Raw genomic sequence first — 24800 nt, 5'->3', positions numbered from 1 at the left:
TTCCTGTTGTCTGGCATGAGTTTCCAGTATGTCCAGAAGGTGGTTCTGACATGTGCGGTGGGTGCTTCCGGGGTGTCCAGCAGTTGGTTCCAGCATGTCCAGCGGTTGATTCCAGCGTGTCTGACATGTGGCTACAACATGCCCAGGACATGATCCGGTCATTTCACTTTCGTGGTTTTGGCCACTCTGAGGGGTGGTTCCGGCGTGTCCGGCAGATTTTTCTGGCTTGCCTGGAAGTTGGTTCTGGCGTATCCGGGACCTGGTTCTGGCATATCTGGCAGGTGATTTCAGTGTGTCTGGCAGGCAGATATGGCGTGTCAAGCACCTGGCTCTGGCATGTTCGGCTGGTGCTTCCGGCATGTTCACTTGATGGTTCTGGCGTTTCCTGAAGGTGATGACGGCGTGTCCGGCAAGTGGGTCCCTTGTGTCTAGCAGGTGGTTGAAGCTTGTCCAGCAGGTGGTTCAGGTGTGTCCAGCACCTGGTTCCAGCATGTGCAACAGCTGTTTTTGGCATATCCGGCAGGTGGCTCCAACGTGTCTGGCAGGTGGTTCAGTCATGTTGGGAACCTGGTTTCAGCATGTGCAACACCTGTGTCTGGTGTATCTGGCAGGTGGTTCTGGCATGTCCGGCACCTGGTTCTGGTGTATCCGGCAGGTGGTTTCACAGTGACCGGTTCAGGTGTGCTCAGCAGGGGATTCTGGCATGTCAGTCACTCGGTTTTAGCGTGCTGGGCATGTGGTTCTGGAATGTCCATAAAGTGATTCAGGCTGGTCCAGCAAGTGGTTCAGGCTAGTCTGGAAGGGGCTTCACGCTTGTCTGGCACCTGGTTCCGTCCTGTGGTTTTCCTGTTTCTGGAGTATCCAGCAGATGTGTCCACGAGGTGGTTCCGGCATGTGTGGCACATGGTTTTGGCGTATCTGACAGGTGATTTGGACGTGTCTGGCAGGTGTTTCCACCATGTCCGGGACCTGATTCTGGCATATTTGGCAGGTGGTTTCAGCGTATCCGGCAGATGTTTCTGGCATATCCAACAGGTGGTTCCGGTGTGTCTAGCAGCGGCCCAAGATGTGTACAGGATAGTGGCAAAGAGTGTGGGCTTTGACTTGGGTTTTAATCTCTACCCTGCCACTGTTTTAAATCCAAATGTTGAAGGCCATATATGGCCTTGGGCAAGAGACGTAATCCTTCATAAACCTCAGTTTGATAACAGTCTCTTCTCCATGGAGTTTTAAGATAAATTATATTACAGTACCTGGCAAATAGTAGATTTTCAATAAATGGTACTTTAAAATACTAATAATGACAACAACAATAATAACAATATCCTTGGATCTACCATTAGAAATTATGAGCATTTTTAGTTAAAGTATTGAGACATCAAGAGCAAGAGGTATTGCTATAAAAAATTAGTAAGAATGACAAAATGTAACATTAGTTGGCCACAAGTATAAACTGTGGAGTCTTTCTAGAAAACAAATATAGAGCTGTTTCCCAATCAGTCTTACATGTTTAGAGGATGAATAGGCTCTCACTTAACCCAGAACACTGTCAGCCATTGCTCTGAATCAGCATTTTCCCCCTTAAGTGTCCATTTGGAGACTTAAAGAAAGTAGAACTCACTCAGACTTTCCTTTCTCATCCACTGATTGCCGCTTTCTTCCAGCAATAAGTAAAAGCTGTTGATGGTTCTTCCCTCAGAAACTGTCTGAGAAAACATAGCAGAAATACAATAAAGATGTTGATTGGCGTTTTTATTATGTAGATGTTTTATATAAGGTGACAAATATTTTTCTTTTATGGTGCTTTAGAACTCATAAAATATGATTCAAAACACTGTTAAAAAATCTCTGTAAAATTTAAGCACACATCTCCAAAATCACCTCTGAAAATGTATAAATACAGAGTTGACAGACTACAATTATTTACAAGTCACACACACATATTGACAAAGCCTGGGAGGAGCTGGGTGATCTGGCAAGATCGCGTGACCCTTTCTTGTGTTTTAATTCCCACCAGCATTGTAATAATGGTTTTTATACAAAAAAATAGTTTAAAAATTCCTGCAAATAGCTCAATCTAATTATGTCCCTGATGATCTAATTAAATGTTAAATTTTCAGTTATTAAAAACCACATCTTTCTTTAAAAGAAAATGTTTTAATTAATTGCTGTATATGTTTTATGTTTTACATATGCTATATATTACAAATTAATCACTCTCTTCGTATTAGCTATTTAAGCTATTTCTAATTTTCCTATTATACGTAATCCTTCAATTAACATCTTTTAAAAGGTCAACTTTTGTTCAAGCTTCTCTTTTATGTCTCAACATTAGATTTTTATTTCCCTGGTCTTTACAATGGAAGACAGGAATGGCACTCTTTTAAAAACTGAAAGAAGTAAAGATGCCTGTCAAACAAGGCAAAATTTATACATTTCCACCCCTTTCTGTCCTTCCCCACCACTGCCATCTCCACATAAGTGTGATCCCTTTCAGTGTGTCCAAGTTTCTGATAATTTCTTAGGATACAATCTGAGACAGGGGAGTTACTGAGTAAATTAGAAATTATAGAAACATTAAAGGAAATTATTGGTGGCAAAATAGAAAAATTCAAATCCTATATATATGGAAATAAGAAACATTTACATCAAAGAAAACAAAGATAAAAAGAAAGTCAATGGAATGGGGTAATGCTTGCCATTAGTACGTCAGAGGGAAGTCTGGTATCTAAAATATAGAGAACTGCTGATAAATTTTTTTGGACAGTAACTAGGATCTGGTGGATGAATAAATATTGGCAGAGGAGAAAAATGAGAGCTGGAGGGAAAGGAACTTGCCCACCTTCTGAAGGAAAGTAGACTGTGAAGAGCGTGCTGAGTCTGTGTGCTTGATTGTGCCGTCTTGCATGCTCTCTTATTCAGGGTGATGAGTATTTTGTACACGAAGTTTAGATCTCATGAGTAAACATAAAGTGTGATGTGCACTGATAGAGAATAGATGCAGGAAATGGGATGGAATGGAGCAGGGTGCTGGAATATGTATGTACAGTGTGATGTGCACTGATAGAGAATATATACGGGAAATGGGATGTAATGGAGCAGGGTGCTGGAATATATATATATATATATATATATATAGTGTGATGTGCACTGATAGAGAATATATGCAGGAAATGGGATGGAATGGAGCAGGGTGCTGGAATATATATATATATATAGTGTGATGTGCACTGATAGAGAATATATGCAGGAAATGGGATGGAATGGAGCAGGGTGCTGGAATATATATATATAGTGTGATGTGCACTGATAGAGAATAGATGCAGGAAATGGGATGGAATGGAGCAGGGTGCTGGAATATGTATATACAGTGTGATGTGCACTGATAGAGAATATATACGGGAAATGGGATGGAATGGAGCAGGGTGCTGGAATATATCTTTAAAGTGATTTTATTGTACCAGAGGACATGATTGTGTTTGCGACTCTGATAAAGAAATATTTTGAATGATTTCTTCTTTTGAAAGACAGCGTGCTCATTACCATTGCCTTGTCACTCTTGCTAATTTTTGCTAGTGTTTCCTTCTAGTCATTTCCCAAGTATTCCTGAGAAATGAAAAATCCACTTTGTGCCGGATTTTTTTTGCATCGCCTGCTGCATCTGACAGGCGAGCTCTGTGTGGAGATGGGGGTGAGGTGGGTGGGGATGTGTGCAAACAGCAGGACGGGGGGGCCTCTCTGCAGGGTTGACAGCCGTCAATGCTGCCCAGGGACATGATGCCCCAGGGTCACGTGGCCTGGGAATAAATACTGAGCCCCTGGAGAAAGGAAAATGGACAGGAAGCGGCTCAGGTTAATAGACCGACTTATAAAAATCAGATGCATCAAATGCCACAAGTGTCCACAGCTGCATAAATGGAGGAACAGCACACAGTCCATTGTGGAGGGAATATTACGCAGCCATGAAAAGGAAGGAGATTTGGACATGGGCTCCTTTTTCATGGCTGCATAATATTCCACTGCACAGATGGACTGTATTTTGCCCATTCGTTTTTGGTCTCATTTATTCCTCCTGCAAACAGCGGCTAGATCACCGTCCCAGGATGCAGGCATCTGTTTTTGTGCTTTCGGCACCGAGGATGGAGCGTCGGTTTTTGCACGGGGAAGGAGACAAGCAAATGTGGGGACCGACTGTGCCCTTTTGATGGTGGTTTTGAGGTTGGGAGGCAATGCTGTCTGGGAGTCGGTTTGTGATGGGTGATTTGGGTCAGTCAGGTCCTGCGCTTCTGAAGGACAGTGGTCGGACCTCAGAGGTGGAAGGAGGCAGTGCCCACCATGCCCTGTGACCTCCCCACCACCAGGCTCATCAAAGGGGGAAGCGGCCTCTGACTCAAGACCCGAGTCATCCTTTGAATCAGAGATCAGTTTTTTCTGAGGAAGTGGCCCTGAACTCACATCCATGCCCGTTTTCCTGCATTTTGTATGCAAGATGCTGCCTCACATGGTTTGATGAGCAGAAGAGGCAGGAGGGACCCTCCCTGGAGGACCCGACCCCATGACCCTTCACCCCAACCAGCTCCGGGTCCCTCGCAGAGCACCCCCAGCCCCTGCCTGCCTGGGTCAGTGTGCAAATGAGTGTCACCTGCTGCGTGGCCCGCGAGGCCCTTTGATGTGTGGCTGACACCGCGGGACGCTGCCCGGGAAACGACTCAGGAAATGGCAGCCGGCTTAATTGAGGTGAACATGAAAGCCACTGCTGTGTTAATTGGGGCCGCTTGGCCCCCAACCGAGTCAGGACTCACATCTTTCACGCAGCAAGCTGGGCGTTAATCACCCCCGGACACCGAGCGCTCGGCCGGGGAGCCCTGGGGGGGGCCGGGTGTCATCGGCCTGGATATAAAGGAATGGGGTGCTAGCCGAGGGCGTCTGCGTATCAGATGCCAGAGGGAAGATGGGGTTTAGGGGAATCGTTATTGGGGGGCAGTTGCCTCCGGTCCCCCCACCCAGGTCGTTGGCCTGCCCTGTCTGGGCTGCCTGGGCCGCTCGGGGGCTGGGAATCAGGCTGAGGGGTGGCCAAGTCTGCAAAACGGGATTGGATGGGTGAGGCAGAGTGCAGGTCCGGAGAGTTCCAGGTGAAGGGCCGTTCAGGGGCTTGAACCCCAGGGATCCGTCCTACCCCATCCTGGAGCCCAGAGTCTGAGGTCAAGGGTTGCAGGGCTGTGCTCCCTCTGGAGGCTCCACGGGAGGGTCCCTCCGGCCTCTTCCAGTGTCTGGGGCTCCAGGGACCCTGGGCTGGTGGCCGCCTCCCTCCCATCTCTGCCTCCGTCCTCACGGGGCTGCTCCTCTGCATCTGTGTCTCCTCTTCTCATAAGGACCCCAGTCCCGTTGCATCAGGACCTCATTTCACCTCCTTAAAGAGCCATCTCCAAATCCTGACATGTGCCAAGGTCCTGTGGTCAGCGCTCCTGCCCTGTTCCAGCCTGCAGTGCCTGGTCCCCTGGGATGTGGAGGAGATGTCCTAGTTAGGTGTCTCAGGAGAGCTGATGAAAATTCATTTCAAGGGCATTGTGGTTTAGAGCGAGTCCCATGAGCAACAGACATTTTCAATATCTCATAGTAGCAATAACTTACTTTGGTTTACAACTTTCAAAGGGGAAATCTGCCTGTCTTTCTTCCTTTCCCCAGATATTATCCAGCTTTGTAATGCAAACAATGGCTCCCCTGTTGTTCTTACTGAAGCGCGGGTTACAGTGGAAGGCGACATCATGCCCTCTCTTGAAATCTCAAGCAAGCCTGTTTTAAACCAAAGACCAGAGTTAGTAAAATGATTCAAGCTGTGCATTTGTATCAAGTGAAGAACATGCAATTTTCTAAAGAGCAAATCATTGTATAAATACCTGACAATTTTCTAAACAGAAATCACACTGACGGTACACTGGGCCAAGGACTGGATGTAATACATGAGCATCTGACAGGAAGCAAGACAACGTGCTGAGTTTTTTGCCTCGTTGTCTTGGTCACATCATTCTAGTCAGCTGTCATTCCCTCTTTACCACCTCTACCCATGAAAGGTCTTCAAGGTTTTCTCACAGAGGTTTTCGGGCCACTTTGAGGGCACTTTATGCTTTACTTTGCAGAGAATAACGGTTACCTCCTTCCTGCCCTGCCAGCCTGCTTTTAATCCCTATTAATGGCAAATAAGAGCTTTCAAATACTCGGCTTCCTCATAGTTAACCAAAAGCCAAGTCCTGACACAGCAAGAGCTAGACAACATCGTTAAAGTTCAGTATTCCGATGCTAAGTTGTAAAGTCGTGACAATAAATGTGGTAAACATTCCATGATGTCAAGTGGAACTAATGAAAGTGCTGCTTGGCTTTTTTTTTTTCTTCTTCAAAGATTTTATTTTTTCCTTTTTCTCCCCAAAGCCCCCCAGTACATAGCTGTATACTCTTAGCCGTGGGTCCCTCCAGTTGTGGCATGTGGGACACTGCCCCAGCGTGGCTCGATGAGCAGTGCCATGTCCGCGCCCAGAACTCGCTCCAACGAAACACTGGGCCGCATGCAGCGGAGTGCAAGAACCTAACCCCTCGGCCACGGGGCCAACCCCACGAAAGTGCTGCTTGGCTTTTTGACCCCAGTTCCTGCACTTGGATGTCAAGGCAAACACAAGTCCTGGCTGTCGAATCACTAACTCTTTCCCTCAGTGTCTCAGCGAACCCCATAGAGCACTGACAGAATCAGCATGTGCTCTGGTTTTAAAGCAACGTCTGCACTCTAGACCTTTTAACAATGATTCTCTGTATGTTTTGATTCACCCAGTAATGAACACATACACCACACTGTGTCTTCCAATGATTAATTCACAGGGAAAAGACCAAGATAGCCAATGGCAATAGAATTTGTATTTGACTGAAAATCCAATGCCTATATTTCCTCTGCAGTGAAAAGCAAGATACTGTCATCTCTACTGCCTTCAGTGTTCTTTTTTTCTTGTAATTCCTCACATAGAATTTGCAGGACCAAGCAATAATTTTTTCAGTTTAGACCACCTTAACCACTTCAACCAGAATTAGTTCTGAGTGGCCGCAGTGTCAGTCTGCATCTCTAGTGTTCCTGGAGCTAAATTTTCCAATGCAATAACCCTAAATAAAGCAAAGATATGTATATCAGTGTGGTCCTGCATGAGAGGGGTCATACAGGGAGGAGAGCAGATATTAACAAATCATGAGTGCTGTGTGCACAGGGTAAGGTGTGCTGGGTCCTACCTTATGTTGGGAGGAAAGATGGACGGGGACATAGGCAGAGGGTATATATGTTTTGTACTTTGCTGTGAGGCAAGCTTTATTGTGCAGGGAAGAACTGTGCCATCAGAAGCTGTACAGGCTGTGTGGAAGTAGCAGTTGGCTTAGGGTGGTGACCTTCATGCAGAACCAGAGGAAGCTGGCTGGAGGTTGGAGTGAGTGGGCCATTTGGATGTAAAATGATCAGATCAGAGCTGAGTCTATCTCCTGCTAACAGAGGAGGTGGCTCCCTTTGATTCACCAGGAAAAAGGTGACAGACACTCATGGAGTCTGTTTGCAAATTATTGAATAAACCTGTGTGCATAGCTTGACTTTGTGCCTTTTGTGTCCTGGTCATAAGACCCAGAAACACAGATGAATTAATGGCTGCAGTAGCTTTAGTGGCACCACTGACCTCAGGGATGGGCGTACTGGACAGCTTCAGGATATCCTTAGCCTTCTTGTTTTACACGTAGGTATAACCAGTGGTGATCACCAGGCCCAGGCATCCCAGGGCAGCCATGGATCAGCACGGATTTACCTGTTAGCTCCAATCTTACCCCATCCTAGCTCACCTCAGTCAAACCAGTTCCAATGGCAAAGGTTGATTTATTTTGAGGAAGTCTTGTAACTTGAGGGATCTGTTCAAATCTTCTAAGTATATAGAGTCTGCTCAGAAAACTGGGGTTCTCCATCCTGCCACTTGTCAGCTGTAGACCAGGCTAACACCATAGGAATCTGTGACCCTGCTGTTGCCCCCACTATGAAGATAGAAATGGCAGCTGAGCTCGCAAGGTCCGAGACTGCACTGTGACCTGCACAACTGCGGGGAGGTTTGTATGCACATCAGGACAGAGCGGCATCACTTTCAAGCGCTCAGACCAACTCGGAACAATGTCCAGTGGGGTCTTTTTGTTTTCACACCTTGTTTTTGATGGACATGTAGACATAATGTGCATGCTTGGTTTTTTACACAATGTATGGCTCAGAGGTGGAGAGACGGCCAGGCATCACATTACAAAAGCTCCACGTTTCCTTGAGCTCTAAGGCTTTCACTGCCAGGAAACACCAACAGAATGGGTTTCCTGCTCTTCCTCTTTGTCCTCAGAAAGTAGGACTCTGTTTTATTCTTGATTCTTCTGGTTTAAGATTCAGTGAGGGAAACGTTGTCCCCGTATTGGGAATACATATTGATTTATGGGATAATCCCGTACTGTGGTATAGCCAAGATTCTAAATGTGTAGTTTTAAAAATTCTAAACCAATCAGCAAATACGACAGACTTGCTAATCTTGCTGTTCACCTGTTTGCATTGCGCTTCACTGTGCCCAGAATTGTTATCAGCATGCAAGGTGTGACTCCTCCAGGCAAAGGCAGGTCACAAAGCACAGTCTAGGAATAAAAAAATATATATGTGGTAAATATTCCATTTGCACTTTTGGTATCCTCTTAATATGTTGCCTCTATGAATCATTACTGTGTTGTTTTGGTAGCAAATTTTCATTATTTAAAAAAAAATTTAATTTATGTTTTTATTTTTTATCATTTTAGTTGCAGTAACATTGGATTATAACATTATATAGCTTTCAGATGTACATCATGATATATTTCAAATTCTGTGTAGACTGCATCATGTTCAACACACAAAAATGAATTATAGTCCACCCCCTCACATGTGAACCTAATCACTCCTTTTGCCCTGCTCCAGCCCCGATTCCCCTCTGGGAACCACCAATCCAATCTCTGTTGCTAGGTATTTGTTTGTCGTTATTTTTATCTTCTGAGTGATTTCATACGGTATTTGACTTTCTCCCTCCGACTAATTTCACTCAGCATAATACCCTCAAGGACCACCCATGTTGTCACAAATGGCCGGATTTCATCATTTCTTATGGCTGAGTAGTATTCCATTGTGTATACATACCACATCTTCTTTATCCATTTGTCCCTTGATGGGCACCTAGGTTGCTTCCATGTCTTGGCTATTGTGTATAATGCTGCAATGAACATAGCAGTGCATGTATCTTTATGCCGTTGTGCTTTCAAGTTCTTTGGATAAATACCCAGCAGTGGGATAGTTGGATCATATGGTAGATCTATGCTTAATTTTTGCAAGAGGCAGAGGAAATTCCAGGCCTCAAATGCAAGGGAAATGCATGCATTTCCCACACCAAGGGCCCCCCAACCTGTGCAGGGCTGGCTGCATCCCCAGATCCCTCCCCACGTTCCCTGCTTCTGGAGGACTCTTCCCAGAGAATGGGGCCATGAACAGCAGCCAAAGCCTGATCAAGTCAGCGGGGACTGAAGGACAGTCTGGCAGCAGAAAAGCCATGCTGGCTTCCAGGAGAGGGGCTGGGTGGGTGATGGGAGGAAGCCTGGTCTCTAGGGAAAGTTGCTTCTCTTCTCCAAAGCAGGTATGTGGAAAGTAAGATGCCTCACAGGTCAGGCCAGGGCCACATGGCACTGCTACCGCTCCGCACACTGTCACCACTGTGGCGGAGAGGGATGCTGGAGCTCATGCCGACAGAGACCCTGAGTGCCTGTGCACAAGGAAGGAGTGGAGGCACCAGGTTTTCTATGTCCCTGTGTGGCCAGGACAGCGGCACTGCTCAGGGATGTCAATGCTATAATGAAGTCTGTGCTATTTATCTGGCTACTCAGAAAGGGTTTTCAAAGCAAGAGGAAAGAGGAAATAGGGTAGGAAGGTAGGCCCGGGCCAAGCGGCCTCCATCACCTCCATGGAACCTCTCTGGAAGGGGTTTCATCGACAGCCTTTCTTTCTACTTCCTGGGCACAGAAACTGAGCAGGAACCAAATGAGAAGGAGGGTTCTGGCCTGGAATGGGGTGTAGCAGCTCCCCATTGGTTTGATCTGAAACTCCCAGGCCATGGAGACAGAGGCCAGGTATGGGGTCTTGGGTTCTTGCCTTTACGGGGGCCCCAAAGGCTTTAGACTTCCCCCTCAGCTTCCTCTGGTGCACTAGAAGGACTCCGGCATCAGGCTGAGGAAGGGAGGCTTTCTCAGAGATCAGCAGCTCTCCTCTGGAAAGGCCCCACCTCACCCCATGAGACTGACTCACAGCAGCGTGGCCCTGATGAAAGTTCACAGCTTCCAGAAACCAGCAGCCTCAAGGTGATGCTCTGAGGAGCAAGGGGCAAAGGAAAAGAGACTCTGCCTGGTTGGCTTCTGCTGGGGCTTGGGAGGGGTTGAGTGGAAGAGGCTGGGACCCCAGACTGCCTGGGCTCTAACAGACCCTCAGGGAAGTGGGGGCTCTTCCCACCCTGTGATCACGTGGCTCCTGCTACCAACAGAAAAGGTGAAGCTTGGCCAAGGCCAGCATTATTTGGGGGAGGGGACGTCACAGGGGAGGGAACGGCTAGGGAGCAGGAGCACCATCAAATTCCCTGGTCTGGGCCGAGCGTGTCTTCTGCACGTGTAGTTGCCTTATTTGGAGGCAGGAGGTCTGCTACGGCACTATTTCCAAGGTATTACTATGGAAACGCAGCGTAACCCTGAACTCTGTTATTCTGCCTGGGAGTTTTTTCTCTCAAACCAGCCAGCTTTGGGGGATTTGCATGTGTGTCTGCTGTTCCCCAGCAGGAAGCTGTTCAGTCTCCAGGAACAACTCCCATTTGATTTTGCCAGGGACACTACCTTCCAGAGGATGCTAGCCTAGGACTCCTTGGGGAGGGTAGACAGAGGGCAGACAATGACCATCAGCTGAGAGCAGGCCCAGAGCTGCACTCTACTAGTAGGAGGGTTTGTGCAGCAGCCCAGGGCAGGCAAATCCAGGGGAGACCCGGGGGGCGTAGAGGAGAAGGGGGACCCAGTTCCACCCAGGCTGATCTCTGCCACTCAGTGAAGGAGAGAGCACCAGGAAGGACTGCTGAACCCTGGGGGTAGCCATGTTCTGCTATGCCTGGACCTCTGCCAGGCTCTGGGCCTTGCAAGATGCCCAAGGGACCCCCAATCTCCACTCTGCTCGTTCTCAGGGTTACTGCGAGGCTCGATCAGGCAAGAACACTTGGTAACAGTGAAGCCTGAGCGCAGAGGAAAGGAATAACATTTACTGAGCACCCACACTGGGCCCAAGACCTCCTTTCAAGCTCACAAATAATCCTATAACCGGATCAAAACAAGCCCATTTTGCAAATCAGTTCACTGAGGCTCAGAACCTTTCCTGGTGCCCTGAGCCCCTGGACACTGGCTGGGGAAGAGAAGGAAGAGGAGAGGGGTCTTTGGGGAAGGACTGGACCTGGTGGGACCACCCCAGCCACCTCCCACTCTGGTCACATGGGAGTCAGAGCAGGGGCACAAAAATCAAGACCAGCACCAATTTTTTCCATTTATGGTCAAGGCCCCAGAGCAAGAGTGGGGTCCCCGAATTGCCCTTCACTTGGCTCCCCTTTCTCAGCCTGCTCTCTGCAAGAGCATCTCTGTGTAGAAAGTGGAACCGAGCTGAGTCCTTCCTTGGACTGTGGCGCACGAGGAGTGTGTGCAGCCAGCAACCCCTCCTGGCATGCTCTTTGCTTCCCAGCAGCTGGAAGGACAGCCAGGGGAAGAGACACACGCTCTGCTACTGCTTCTCAGCACCTGCCCCCTGGCTGGAAGCCTCCTGGGGCAGCCCCAGACCACACAAGCAGGCCACCCTATCCCTGTAGTGGGTCCTGCCCTGTGGCTTGAAGAGGAGCATGCAGATTGTAGCCCACAGACCACTGGAAGGATGGAGACAACATTCAGGGCTGGTGACCACCTCAGCCCTGACCTGAATCCTTCCCTCACCCCTAATTTTAGGCTGGGTCCTGAAGCCCTTGAATCTTCTGGGGTACTCTCGCTTTGCCCCAGCTCCTCATCTCTGAAACCACAAAGTGGACACCAACTGGCAAACCCACTGCCTACCTGTGGCGTGGGTGGCTCAACTTTCTGCTTCTTCTGGTTCTGTTTGTTGGTCCTGGGATAGAACATGAGCATCTCCAGCCACCTGGGGAGAGAAGAGAGGACCGAATCAGACCCCTGCTCTCAGGAACTAGGACCATTTCTTTTTGGGTGGTCCAGGCACCAGGCTCAACACTTCCGGACTGGAGGCACCCACCCAGTGGCCAGGCCTTTGGACACCCAAGCAGGGCAGAGCACTGCCCAGATTAGAGCCTGCCACTGCTGGGGCAGGAAGTGCCAGCAGCACAGCCTAGGACAAGCACTGTGCCAGGGTGGAAATGTTCACTCTCTTGATTGTGCTGATGTTTTCAAAGGGGTATAAATTGTCAAAAGGTATCAAATTATGCATTTCAAATATGGACCCTTTATTATATGTCCAGTCCGTATTAATTAGAAGAGCTATAAATAAAACAAATAAGGTGTTGGCTTGACTTCTGGCTTCTGGTCCATGATGTTAGGAGCCTGGAAGTCTCCACTCCATCCCCAAACACTAAACAGCTGAACAAACTGAAAAGGCTCCAGCTGTTCTTAGGTTCATAAGAGCAGTGAGGTCATAGGGCAAATTGCCGCCCCCAGATTGGGGAGACTCACAGGTGAACGCAGAGAATCACAACTGAGCCCCCAAGGGGACCAGTGCTGGGGCAGGGAAGCCTAACCTGTAATGGACAATCTGCAGGAGGCCCAGTGTGGACAAGTGTGGACCCTCAGAGAGTTAAAACTCCAGGAGGACCTGGTCACAGGGGCCCAAACTTTTGTGAGTTTTGCCTCCAGCAGCTGGACCTGCTTCTTACAGTGAATGTCTGAGAAAAAAATATTGTGCTTCTCACAGAGGAAAGAAAAAATGAACAATTTTGAAATATGCTAGAGCATTCTGTTCTTAAAAAGTCTGCTCTAAGGAGAAACTATTTTACTAGAACCTGATGTGCTAAGGTTTGATCAGGGACACACCTACCTGTGGGGACTCCAGCCCACTTCAGCCATCCCGCCCTGCCTACGTGGAGGACGCAGAGCACACGTGACGTTCTCTAAGCACATGGATGTGATCTCTTCTGATGCCTCTGGGAAGGAATTGGGTCCAAAGTTACCAGAAATGAAAGGAGAACGAACATTTATTGAGTATCCACTAAACGTCAAGTAGTTTATTAAAATGTCACCCAGTCAGATCCTCTCAACGCTGCATTTATAAACACTGTACATCTTTTTCAGAGAATACATTTAGTGAGATATTAATTCTTTCAATGTCAAACAATTCTAGTTTTCATTTCTTCGAAATTATCTAATTTTGAAGTTTGATATTTCATGTACTACTCCTTCAGTTATATACTCTAAGCATTTTGTGATCACCAGAAATTGCCCAGTTTTTTTTTTTATTGTGGTAAGAACCCTTACCCTATGGTCGGCCCACTTAACCAAGTCATAAGCGCACACTGCAGTACCAGGAACTCTGGGCACAGGGCTGTGAGCAGCTCTCTAGAACTTACTCATCTTGCACGACTGAAACTTTGTGCCTGTCGGACAGCAGCTCCCTCTTTCCTCTTCCCCCAGCTCCTGGCAATCATCATTCTCCTCTGTTTCTGTGAGTTTGACATTTTTTTCTTCTTTTTTGGTTTGGGGGGAATTTTTCCAGTTTTAATAGGGCATCACTGCCAAATAAACGTGTTATCTCTTTACAATGACATGATTTGATACATTGCAAAAGGATTCCCCTCATCAGGATAAATAACATATCCGTCACCACACAGGTTTCTCTTTTCTTCTCTTTCTTTTTCTTGCGAGCATATTTAAGTTCTCTCTTCGCAAATTTCAATGACACAATGCAGTGTTGTCAACTATAGTGAGTTGAACCGTTTCAGATAGCTCGCATAAGTGGAATCACACAATATTTGTCCTTCTGTGACTGGCTTATTTCACTCAGCACAATCCAGCGATCCCACTTTGGGGTATATATCCACCAGAATTGACATCAGAATCTCAAAGAGACATCTGCATTCTTGTGTTGACTGCAGCCTTTTTCACAAGAGCCAAGATATGGAAACAGCTTAGTGTCCATCGACAGATGAATAGATAAAGATAATGCCAAGAAATATTACTCAGCCTGAAAAGAGAAGGGTATTTTGCATATGCAACAACATAAAGACATTTATTTGACAAGAGACTGAAGACTTCTGTTTGGGCCAAATGGAGTGAGCCCCATGCAGCCTCTCTCTCTCAGATGACAAATGAAACTCTGGCCAGAGAACAAATAACTGCCATCTGATTTTCTAAATTCACCAAGTGAACAACTCCCAGTAACTTGAATCCTGATACTGACCAGGTCTGAGACAGGTTCTGTTGGGGTTTTTACATAAAACAATATTTATATATTACAAATGCTTTAAAAATATACGCAAAATAAATTTGAAAATATGCACCAAAATACGGGCAGAGCTTAATAAATGGTTATAAGGCAGTCCCCCTATTGACCACCACCAAGGTCATTCCCATCCTCTGTGACATTTGTTCAGTCTTAGTTGTACAGGAGACTGCAAATTAGAACTTCCTGTGTCCCTATGTTACTGTCTGTCTAGGCATTTCATTGTGTGGAGTTCGTCAATGTCTCTGGAATGAATCATGAGAAGAATATTATTTATCGTATTATGTAAAGAATGACACTGAAATGAGTCTGACCGAGTTGGTGTGAACGTTATGCAGCATTTTAAACGCCCTTTTCCCTCAGCAGTGCTATCTGGGGCAGAAGGAACGGGCAGAGCAGCTGAGGGGATTTGGAATTAGAGAGGAGCAGGAGGAAGACAAAACTTCTCCAGTAATCTTTGCAATTTAACCACCACATTGGCATTCTCACAGCGTGAAATCAAATATGATTTTATGTTCATTCCAGGATTGCTAGCACATCGTTTCATAAAATGTGCAGGGTTATTGTTTCCTTTCCCGTCATCTGTATTTGAGAGCCCCAACTCACCTCAGACAAAGGTCCATACTGAATTATTCTGTGTCTTCTATTAAAAAAAGGATTCTTTGATACAGTGCAGAAAAATATGTACTTTGATGAGCACGAAATTTGAAGAGAAGGAGCATCTAAAACTTAAGAGGAAAAGGAAGAATTAGAAAAAATAATTGAATTATCTGAAAAACACAAATAATATCAGCTTTCATAAGTCACTGTAAAATATAGAAATAAATGACTAATGACATACTACTTATAAATAGCTACTAAAATTAGGACATTTTTAGAGCTAACGCATTTATTATATATTCCATCACGAATAAGTTGGGAGGCCATAGTAATGAGCCAGGACCCCCGACCTCTGCAGGGAGCCCTCACCCAACCCCAGAAACTGTCTCAGACACTCTCAAGGCATCATGGGTCAGAATCATTCCTTCCTATAGGGAAGGTGTGGAGCCAGTGGTGAATGGAGGGATTGGGAAGCTGGATATGGGAGAAGAACCCGGGGCTCAGGGGCCCTTCACAGAGCAGGAAAGTGCAGGGAGGAGCTCCCCCTGGTGGCTGTTGGGTGATGCTGCTTGACCCAGGTCAGAGCTTTCCCTGGGCTGTGCTGTTTACGTCTGAAGGACCACGCTGATGCACACTGCCCACCATGGGCTAGAGGATCAATGAGTCCCGTTTCAGTGGGTCCAGTAACTTCATTTTCCTCTCCCGCAGTGTGTCAAGTCTCCACCGCTAGAAGCTCACAAGCTCTGTCTGCGCTTGGGGCGTCTGGCATGTGGCTCAGTGCGTCTTCATATCTGCTGTCCCCCAATTCTGTGTTCACCATCGCCCAGAGATTTCAGTCATCTAGTCTCAGCCCAGATGCCCCCTGGGGTCAAGGTGAATGTTTCTGCATATAACACGGATGGTACTTGCACCTATGCTCTGCTCAAGTGATACCGTTCCTGATGGTTTGGGTTTCATTATTTTCCTAGAATCAGAAAATGAAATTGCCCTACATCCTCTCTTCTTTTTCTCTCTCTCTATATGTAACATATAATATACAACATATATAAGATGCAACATGTAACACATAATATGCAATATGTAGCATTTCATACATTATAATGCATTTTACATACGAAGTTCTCTCCATATAATACATTACATATATTTATGTTTTTATATGTAATTTTATAATACGCATATTAGTTTAAAATAAATATAAATTCCTTACTTTATATGACTGTTTGATGTAGCTAATATATTTTTAATCAAGTTCTGTAGTTTTACTCAGTGTGAGGGCCGATAGAACAGGAACGTTACTACAATGGAACCTCCTCCCTATGTTAGGGCTCTTCTCCCATTGCTGTACTAAAAACTCTCATAGCCTGTGACTGTAAGGTACTGGGCCCTAATCAAGATTTTTTTAAGAGCTCCATGGAATTATTAAGTGGTAGGTGTCTAGGATCTGAATCCAAAAGAACAGATGTTTATCCAGCACTTTCCCAACCAAGGAACCACAGGGAAGAGCAGGAGACGTTGTGGATTGACCTGAGGGAGGTGAGCACTGAATGAGATGGCATTGAATGTGGAGATCGCTGTGGGTGGTATTGATGGATACCTGTGCAGTATTGTCATCCAGTCCGTGAACATGGCTGCCCTTTCACTTATTTAAATTCGTTTTTTTCAGTAATGTTTGTATTTTTCAGTTTACAGCCTTTTCTATTTTATTATTTTTGATGCTTTTTGAAATGGAACTGCTTTCCTAATATCCTCTTAATCTTGTTCTTTGTTGTTAATTAGAAAACCAACTGATTTTTGTAGAGTATTACTACCCTTAAGTCCCGTAGGAGATACCAGATAGAACCCATTAGGGGTTATGATAGGAGTTGGTTTTCCTATCTTGAAACAGTAGGATAACAAGTATTGAGGCAGGTGGGAATATGAAAATGAAGCACTGCCATCCATGAGCAGTACAATGAGTAACCCTGGATCCACCTCTAAAGGCATTGAGGAAAAGTAGGGATTTTCCTGAAGGTTTAGTGGAGGCCAGAGAATAGCTATCACAAAGTACACCTGAGAGCAAAGCTTCTTCAAAATCCCCTTCGAGTAGCTCTGTCTTCCTAGATTTCCATTCCTTTTGGCAGCTGCCCCAACTCTCTCTTCTCCCTCTCTGCTCGTTTTCCCCAGTCAAGCTCATTTCTCTCTGCATCTTTCTTCTCCAAACCCCCTCAGCTTGCATATCCACCCAGTGATAAATACCAAGCCCCACCTTGTGGTCATCCACTCCTCTGCAGCTTCTCAAGGTTGCCCCAGGACTCTGAAGCACCAGCATTCTTTCCATCTAGCATCACTTTGGAACGTGGTTAGTGACATAACTCATCGGTGAACAACATGGGCTCTAAATTCTGACTTCATCTTCACAAACCGGGTGACCTCAAACGATATCCTTCCTCTGGAGCTGTTTTCCAATCTATAAAATAAGGGTAACATAAGTACGTGGCCAGCATGATTGCCGTGAGTATTAAATGCGATGATGCCTGCAAAATACCGGTCTGTAGTGACTGTGCAGTAACTGTTAGCCATCAGTACTATTATTCATCTGCTGGAAAATTCTATGAGGTCAGTAGGGCAGTGGTTCCTGTTTTGATATGAACAAAGCAAGGACCCCAGTGGTGAATTGATTTGCTCAAGGTTGTACAAGACAGGCAGCCAAGCCAGAGGTCAAATCCCATCCCTTGAGTCGAGAGCCTTTGGATTTCTGCCCAATTTCTTGAGGTCAAGACCTGACAAGCAAGTGCTGGTGAATGGGGTCCCCCACAGCTTGGATGCTGTTTAAGAATTCTGAGGAGAGGCAATACCCCTTCCTGGCTTCAGTTTTCAGTGCCAACATTAAATTATGATGATGTATGACATGAGATTGTGTCCCCTGCTGGCCCCTGAAAGTTGCATTTCTTCTGAGGGCGACTACAGAGGATCCATTTTGCTGTTCTCAGTAGGTCTGGAGTGACCTACTCTAGTCCCTCTGCTTGGGACACAAAGCTCATTGCCCTCATGAGCCATTTCTCACAGCAGCCACTCAGGGACTTCCTACATACTTCTAGTTTGCCTGGATGGTGCCCTCCGTTGGGGTGTCATCACTTCATTAAAATACAGAATTAAAGTTTGTCACTGGACACCCAGCCAGCTGTCAGGATCCCCCCCTCCTCCTGCCAATGTCACACACTTGGTACTTCCCAGTATAGTGTGGTGTTTATGGAATTCTGGAGTCAGACAGATATGAGTTCAAGGTCTAGGTGTGACACTAAATGTGGACTTGGTTCAATTTTTCAGCCTCTCTGAATCTCCATTTCTTCATCAGTAAAATGGGTATTTGGATAATGAAAAGCAGGCAGTTAATACTTCCTCGGACTCTGGTAGTTCATGAGACTGTGTCAGTGAGCTATGACTACACTAATGTCACATAACAGATAACCATAAACCTTAGGGGCACATGACAATCAGCAATCCACAGAAGAACAAATGTAAGTAGCCAACCCAAATGTGGACAGACTTCCCTGCATTAGTAAACAAAGCATTTCCAATTAAAGAAAACCCAAGATACCATTTTTCATCTATACTTAATGGGAACTCTTTAAAAGATAGACTTTACTTTTTAGAACAGTTTTGAGATTGATAGAAAATTTAAGAAAGACAGCACAGAGAGTTCCCATACACCTCTGTTCTGATTTGCTATTACTAGCATCTTACCTCAATAGGGGATATTGGTTACAACAGATGAAATTATACAGGTTCATTGTTATTAACTAGATGTATGACTGTTGATGTTGACCTTGATCGCCTGGCTAAGGTAGTGCTTGTCCGTTTTCTCCACTGCAAAGTTACTGCCCCCTCTTTCCATACTGTGCACTTTAGGAAGGAATTCCATGCACAGGTCTCTCCCTGGTTGATGCCCCCTCAGCTCTCAGGATCAGGGCAGAAAAAGGAAGATGTGCACAGCTGACTCTCTCCCAGTTCAGGCCTCATCCTGATGCAGTACCACGTGACCTATATAGTGAGGGGTATGTCTTCAATAGCAAATATTTACTGAATACCTACCTGGTGTTGAGTCTGGTGGTTGGCAGTGGAATGCCAGGCTGTGCTAGACAGCCTCATCCCTGCTCAGGGAGCTTGCCCTGAAGTAGGAACATTAGGGTGGGAGGCATACTTGGGGCCATCCTTCCCCAACTTCACCACTGGAGACAGGGAGGCCAGAGAGGACACTGCTGCACTCATGGGTCTGTGATGGGATGAGCGTTGGTGGGATGATAGGAGAGCAGGGAATCAGAGGCAACACGAGAGCTGAGGGCACCTGGGAATGACGTGAAGAGTCCTCGGGTTTAGGCGAAGATGTAGAAAAGTCCATGAAACGATATAAACAGAGGAAGATGGAGATAAACAACATGACCTGGGAGAAGTGAACTACCAGGGAAATGAGATTAGAATTCAGGAATTACGAGACCCTGGCAGGGCAAGTGCCTTAGGAATCCCAGAAGATGTGCTTTGGTTTGTCAGGTGGAGGGGCTTGGTCATCGGTTGAATGTGATCTACTGAGGCTGCTGGAAAGGAAGACAGGGAGAGGCCACATGTCAGCAGGGTGAGAAGTGAAGGGTGGGTGAGAGAGTTGACAGAGGGAGGACAGATTCCCCTCCAGGAAACCTTACATGGGAAGTGTAAGATGGAGGAGTCCAAATCTGGATGTCCTTCACTGTGTGTCATAAAAATAGAATAATGTTAATTTGTAGATTTTTGTCACAGGAGAAGATAAATTCAAAGCTTATAGATTGATTACCCTTTAAAACATTAACTGTTTATGTCCAACAAAGAAAATTTGCTTCTTTGGCCCCAGCTTGGTCCCATAAAAGTACTAAACTCAAAAACATTCTTTACCACCTTACTGGTCTCCTCAGTAAGATGAGTTGAATAACATTTGGACTCAAGTTTAGACTCTAGTGTGTGAGATTCATGTGTTTAACTTTGTGAAAATTGGTCTCTGACACGTTGGGAGCTTATTTCCTGAGATGTCTGAGAGGATCCTTCCATCTAATCTACTGACCCTGTGGTGACTGAGGACTGGAATCTTCAAGCTCAGGAATTACTGTTCTTGAGTCCTGAGGTGATTCCCAGGAGCTACGAAAACTTTTCTTTTCTGACCCTGTATTTTTCTAGAAATTCACCACCCCCACACACTTTTTTGTTACAAGGGGCTGAAAATGATTTCAGGGGCATTAGCTGACTGGTGTCTACGTGATGAGAACATAACGGAGGTAGTAGAATTTTGGAGAAAGCGTTCTTGGTGGGATATTACAGGAAGGAAAGGAAAGGAAAGGGTCGAGTATGATTATGGAGACTCTAATCTTCAGTGACTGAAAGCATTGCAGACAGGGAGCTGGGTGGACCCACGCCACGTGGGGCCTCGGCATCATTCTGCAGTTGTGCCTTTATGTAAGTCACTATCACTCTCACTGGCTTGGATTCAACAGGTTGCTTGGTTGACACTCCTGAAATGAAAAACCAACGATTGTCTTAGTATAAGCATATTCTCAGATACTAGACTCATCTCATTGCGATGAAATGGATTTTCCTAAAGACTTCCTCAGAGCATTGAGGTAAATGTCTGAAACCAAGAAATGTCAAAAATAGGAAGGGGCTCATGATACAGGCCCCCAGGTTCTGAATCTAAACTCTACCTTCTAGAATGGACTCCTGCCCGTTAGCTGTGATTAGCGAGGCGCCAATAATACCAGCTCTAGCATCAGGGGCACTTCTACTAGCCTTCTTAAATACTTTTTCACAAATTTATTTTACATCCATTATCTTACTTAATCTTTACAACACTCCTAAGATTTAAACATTATTACCCCCTACAGTTTAGAGATGAAGAAACTGAAAACAAGCTAGAATAATTGGCCAAAGATCAAACAGCCAGGAAATGGTAGCACAGGAGTCTGCAGTACTCTGAAAGGTTGTCTGACATCAAGTCAGCTCCTTTTTTTCTCAATGATGCTGCTCCTCTTAATCTGTTTCAAAGAGCACTGGAATTCCTCGGTGCTTCAGGGCCCACTGAGCAGCAGCGCCTCGGGGCCCTCACTCTGGTTTCAACAAGAGGACATCTATTATACACATAATAGATTTGAAGTTTTGTTTGAAAAATTTCCCAGACACTCTATTATCCCATGATGTCTCCTAAAGCTGTTACGAGCTGCACCAGCAACTTCTTGAAGTCAGAGACCTTGACTTCTTTCTTTGGTCTCACAACAGTGTGCAACCCTGCCTGACCTGTGAGCCAGCCTGTGGAAGGAGGAGCAGATGGGAATCACTGCCCTTGGGATGTGCTCTGGGATCCCCCGTCTAGGTATCTCCCATGACCCCTGGCGGCCTCGCTGCCTGTTTCTCACCGAAGTCAGTCAAAGGAGCTGCAGCCTTCTCGCTGCCATCACAATGCATGGAGCTCTCCCCCAGGAGGGAAGCAATGTCTTCTCCGAGGTCAGTCGAAGGATCTGCAGCCTTCTCGCTGCCATCACAATGCATGGAGCTCTCCCCCAGGAGGGAAGCAATGTCTTCTCCGAAGTCAGTCGAAGGATCTGCAGCCTTCTCGCTGCCATCACAATGCATGGAGCTCTCCCCCAGGAGGGAAGCAATGTCTTCTCCGAAGTCAGTCGAAGGATCTGCAGCCTTCTCGCTGCCATCACAATGCATGGAGCTCTCCCCCAGGAGGGAAGCAATGTCTTCTCCAAAGTCAGTCGAAGGATCTGCAGCCTTCTCGCTGCCATCACAATGCATGGAGCTCTCCCCCAGGAGGGAAGCAATGTCTTCTCCAAAGATCTGGAGGCAATTCTCAATCAAAAATTGCACAAGAGAAATCTGCAACACAAAAGGGTAAAAACGGGGTGTTCTTTTCAATATGGCATAGTTATAAATCACATTTCATACATGAATCTTGGCTCTAACAAAAATTTTGGAAGAATACTAAGAAAAATTCAGAGAACCAGTTTTCTCTAAGAAGGAACTGTGATACTTTCGTGAGTACTTTGGGCACAGGTTTTAAAATACTTTTCATCAGTGGACTAAAGGCATAATTTGTGGTCTAGTTTAAAAGCTAACATTTTTATATCAATGGTTACATCTTGAAAACAAAGGCAATTTTAAAATGTAACCCACATAGGATGTTTGGGGGAAGATGTATAGTCTCTTATGAAATTTTATCTATTCATTTTCATTAAACATTTTTTCCAGTTTTGTTGAGATATAATAGACATATCGCATCTTAGGAAAATTTATAAAGCACCCAATAGACACGGATACGTGAAATTCATTTGTAAGTTTAGGTGCTGCTTAAACTTGGGCAGCAGAGATTTCTGTGGGTTTTTGTGAGGGAAGAAAGCAGCTGGAGAGACACCATTCAGTTTGTCTGGCTGCAGCCCCTCCTCTTGCATTGCCTGCCTCACCCTTACTTTCTGGGAAACTCTCTTGGGAAACAGCTATGATCTTATTGGGCATGTTGTAGCTCTGATAGGATATTCTGGAATCTTTTACTAGTTTCCTCACCCTATAGCAGAGGCAAAATAGTAGCCAAGTATTTTTCTGAATGAGCCACAGCTGGCAGAGGAAGGCCAAAGTGTGTGGAGCCATGGGTGCTCATATTGCCCAAGCTGCCTAGGATGTGCCAGTAATGACCTGAGGAGCTGGGTGTTGTCGCCATCGTGTGATGAAGAAACCATGGCTTGGAAACTTTGCCCAGGGTTACACATCCCTCAGTGATTAGGTTGAGAGTTGAAACTTGGCTTGTCACACTCCAAAGCCCAGGTTCTTTTCTGTCATATCTGGCCACTCCTCTCTCTGCTGTTCAGTAGGTCCAGAGTTTAGTCTCATGGACAGGAAGGGAGGAGAGACTCAACTGCTCACAGTTCCCCCTTAACAACCCTCCTTCCCATCCCCACAGAGGAGGATAAATGACTCTGCCACTCAATGGATACACTTTCAAAAACTGGTCTGTCAGAGTTAACACCGTCCATTTTGGGTTCCAAGTGGGGACTCTGACCCCTAGGGCATGCAAATGAGAGCTTTCATTACCTTTCTTGTGATGTCACTTTCTAATTCTGCGCTGCAGGCATTGGGCAAACAAAGAATGCTTGGGGCTATGCAGGTGGCTAAGTTGTAAGCTGTCATCTGATTGACGGACGAATGCTGCTGAATGTTGTGCAGCACTCCAAAAAGATAGCGCAGGAGCTCTGCATTGGCTCTGGGCAGCTCATCCAAAAGCCTAAAGACACAAAAATGGACCTTTAAAGACAGCACGTCATTTTGCTCAGGAAGTTGGAAATACAGAGAAAGGGAGCAGAGGACTTCTTTGTAAAGCAGGCACAAAGCCCAGTGAACATGCATGAGAATGCAGAAATGGCCCTCCCAAACATGCTGCCTGAAACATTTCCCTGAAACGCCTAGAACGTGTTCTCATTCGGGCACATCTTATTAACATCGAATTTAATCTAAATATATTTTAAAACTCTGAAACATTGCAGAAACTCTTCAATTAAAGTTCACAAAAGCTCATTGATTAAATTAAACAGCGATGAAATTTCAAAGGCTCCCTTTGTTTTGAAGGTAGCAATATAGGAACACTGTCTCAGGGTAAGAGCCCAGCAAAGTTCCAGGCAAAAATGTTTCATTGAGTTCAGTTCCTGAACCAGATAAGAACTTCTCTGGCTAGTTAAGTGTTTGACAAAGGTAAGACCATATCCCTGGCAGATTGGTCCTTTAGCATCTCTCTTGGACCAAAGGATTTCATCTGCTCTCAGTTTCATATTGTCAAATAAAAATGGCAAGTAATAGGATATATTGGAATATATGAGGAAGCCATTTTGGTGTAAACCTAATTCGGGCCTGACCTTGTCTTTCCAAAAGGGCCTGACCGAGGCCATTGAGCATGCATTGTATATCTGCTTTAGAGATTCCCTATGGCAAGAGCAAAAGGCCCTTGAGATAAAGGTGCAACTTCCCTCCCCCTGCCAACGTTGGTGTCTCCTTAAGGATTAAGCATCTTTCCTTAGGCTAGAAACTGATTACTGCGCTCACCTGTGACCGCCCAGCTTGAGACAATAGACTTGCCTCCTGCTGCGCCCTTGGAGATAGCAGACCCACTACCTGCTGTGTCCATCAAGTGCTGTGCCGACAGGGCACTCTTGTGGCTATTGTGGGAGGGACATTTCAATCATGTGAAACACCCTCTTTGAGGGTATATAACCACCCTATGTACCCCCACTTCTTTGGAGTGCTCTGTTCCTTTGTGAAAAGACCTCCCGGGTTATAATCCTAAAATTTAAGCTCAGAATAAACTCACCCAAATTTTCATTTATTGATTGGTTATGGATTATTTTCGTCGACAACATATTCAGAAGGTATAAAATGGTCAAGGATTCCTTATTAACAAGACTAGGAGAAGAACGAGAACTCAATAAGAGCAGTAAGGCATGCCACTATTTTTGAACTGGCCTCCGTGGGAGTGGTCAAATCAAACTCTTTGGCATTGGTCATTATTTTAGTGGACAAAGCTGTAAAGTATAAGCTAATATTTTCCTAAGAGTATGTTGATTGTACTTTGGAGGTGTGCCCCAGT

At 45.7% G+C, this 24800-nt stretch overlaps 1 protein-coding gene and 3 long non-coding RNA genes across 4 annotated transcripts in view; all 4 read right to left on the bottom strand.

Annotated features, from left to right (window-relative positions):
- Positions 1-5682: 5682 nt before the first annotated feature.
- Positions 5683-9490, bottom strand: LOC139041660 (uncharacterized). Its single transcript, XR_011497227.1, has 3 exons — positions 9206-9490; positions 8585-8673; positions 5683-5793 (listed from the first exon to the last, which is right to left on the bottom strand). It is a non-coding gene; the product is annotated as an uncharacterized lncRNA (long non-coding RNA).
- Positions 9491-12207: 2717 nt separating this feature from the next.
- Positions 12208-14216, bottom strand: LOC139041745 (uncharacterized). The gene is made up of 3 exons (XR_011497569.1): positions 13698-14216; positions 13169-13274; positions 12208-12262 (listed from the first exon to the last, which is right to left on the bottom strand). It is a non-coding gene; the product is annotated as an uncharacterized lncRNA (long non-coding RNA).
- Positions 14217-15209: 993 nt separating this feature from the next.
- Positions 15210-19837, bottom strand: LOC139041728 (uncharacterized). Its single transcript, XR_011497487.1, has 3 exons — positions 19244-19837; positions 17418-17618; positions 15210-15297 (listed from the first exon to the last, which is right to left on the bottom strand). It is a non-coding gene; the product is annotated as an uncharacterized lncRNA (long non-coding RNA).
- Positions 19838-19955: 118 nt separating this feature from the next.
- The window catches only part of LOC123282842 (rho GTPase-activating protein 20-like), a gene marked incomplete at its 5' end in the record, with an annotated part of 29827 nt that continues 24982 nt past the window's right edge, over positions 19956-24800 (bottom strand). Inside the window, 3 exons of the mRNA XM_070495772.1 lie at positions 19956-20685; positions 21583-22048; positions 23258-23447. Coding sequence (XP_070351873.1) covers positions 20537-20685; positions 21583-22048; positions 23258-23447 — 805 coding nt within the window. The remainder of the gene's footprint in view (positions 20686-21582; positions 22049-23257; positions 23448-24800) is intronic.

This window comes from Equus asinus, chromosome 23, assembly GCF_041296235.1.
Source record: "Equus asinus isolate D_3611 breed Donkey chromosome 23, EquAss-T2T_v2, whole genome shotgun sequence".
Lineage (NCBI taxonomy): Eukaryota > Metazoa > Chordata > Mammalia > Perissodactyla > Equidae > Equus > Equus asinus.
The sequence above is the reverse complement of the archived record's forward strand: the minus strand, read 5'-3'. Positions and strand labels throughout refer to the sequence as shown.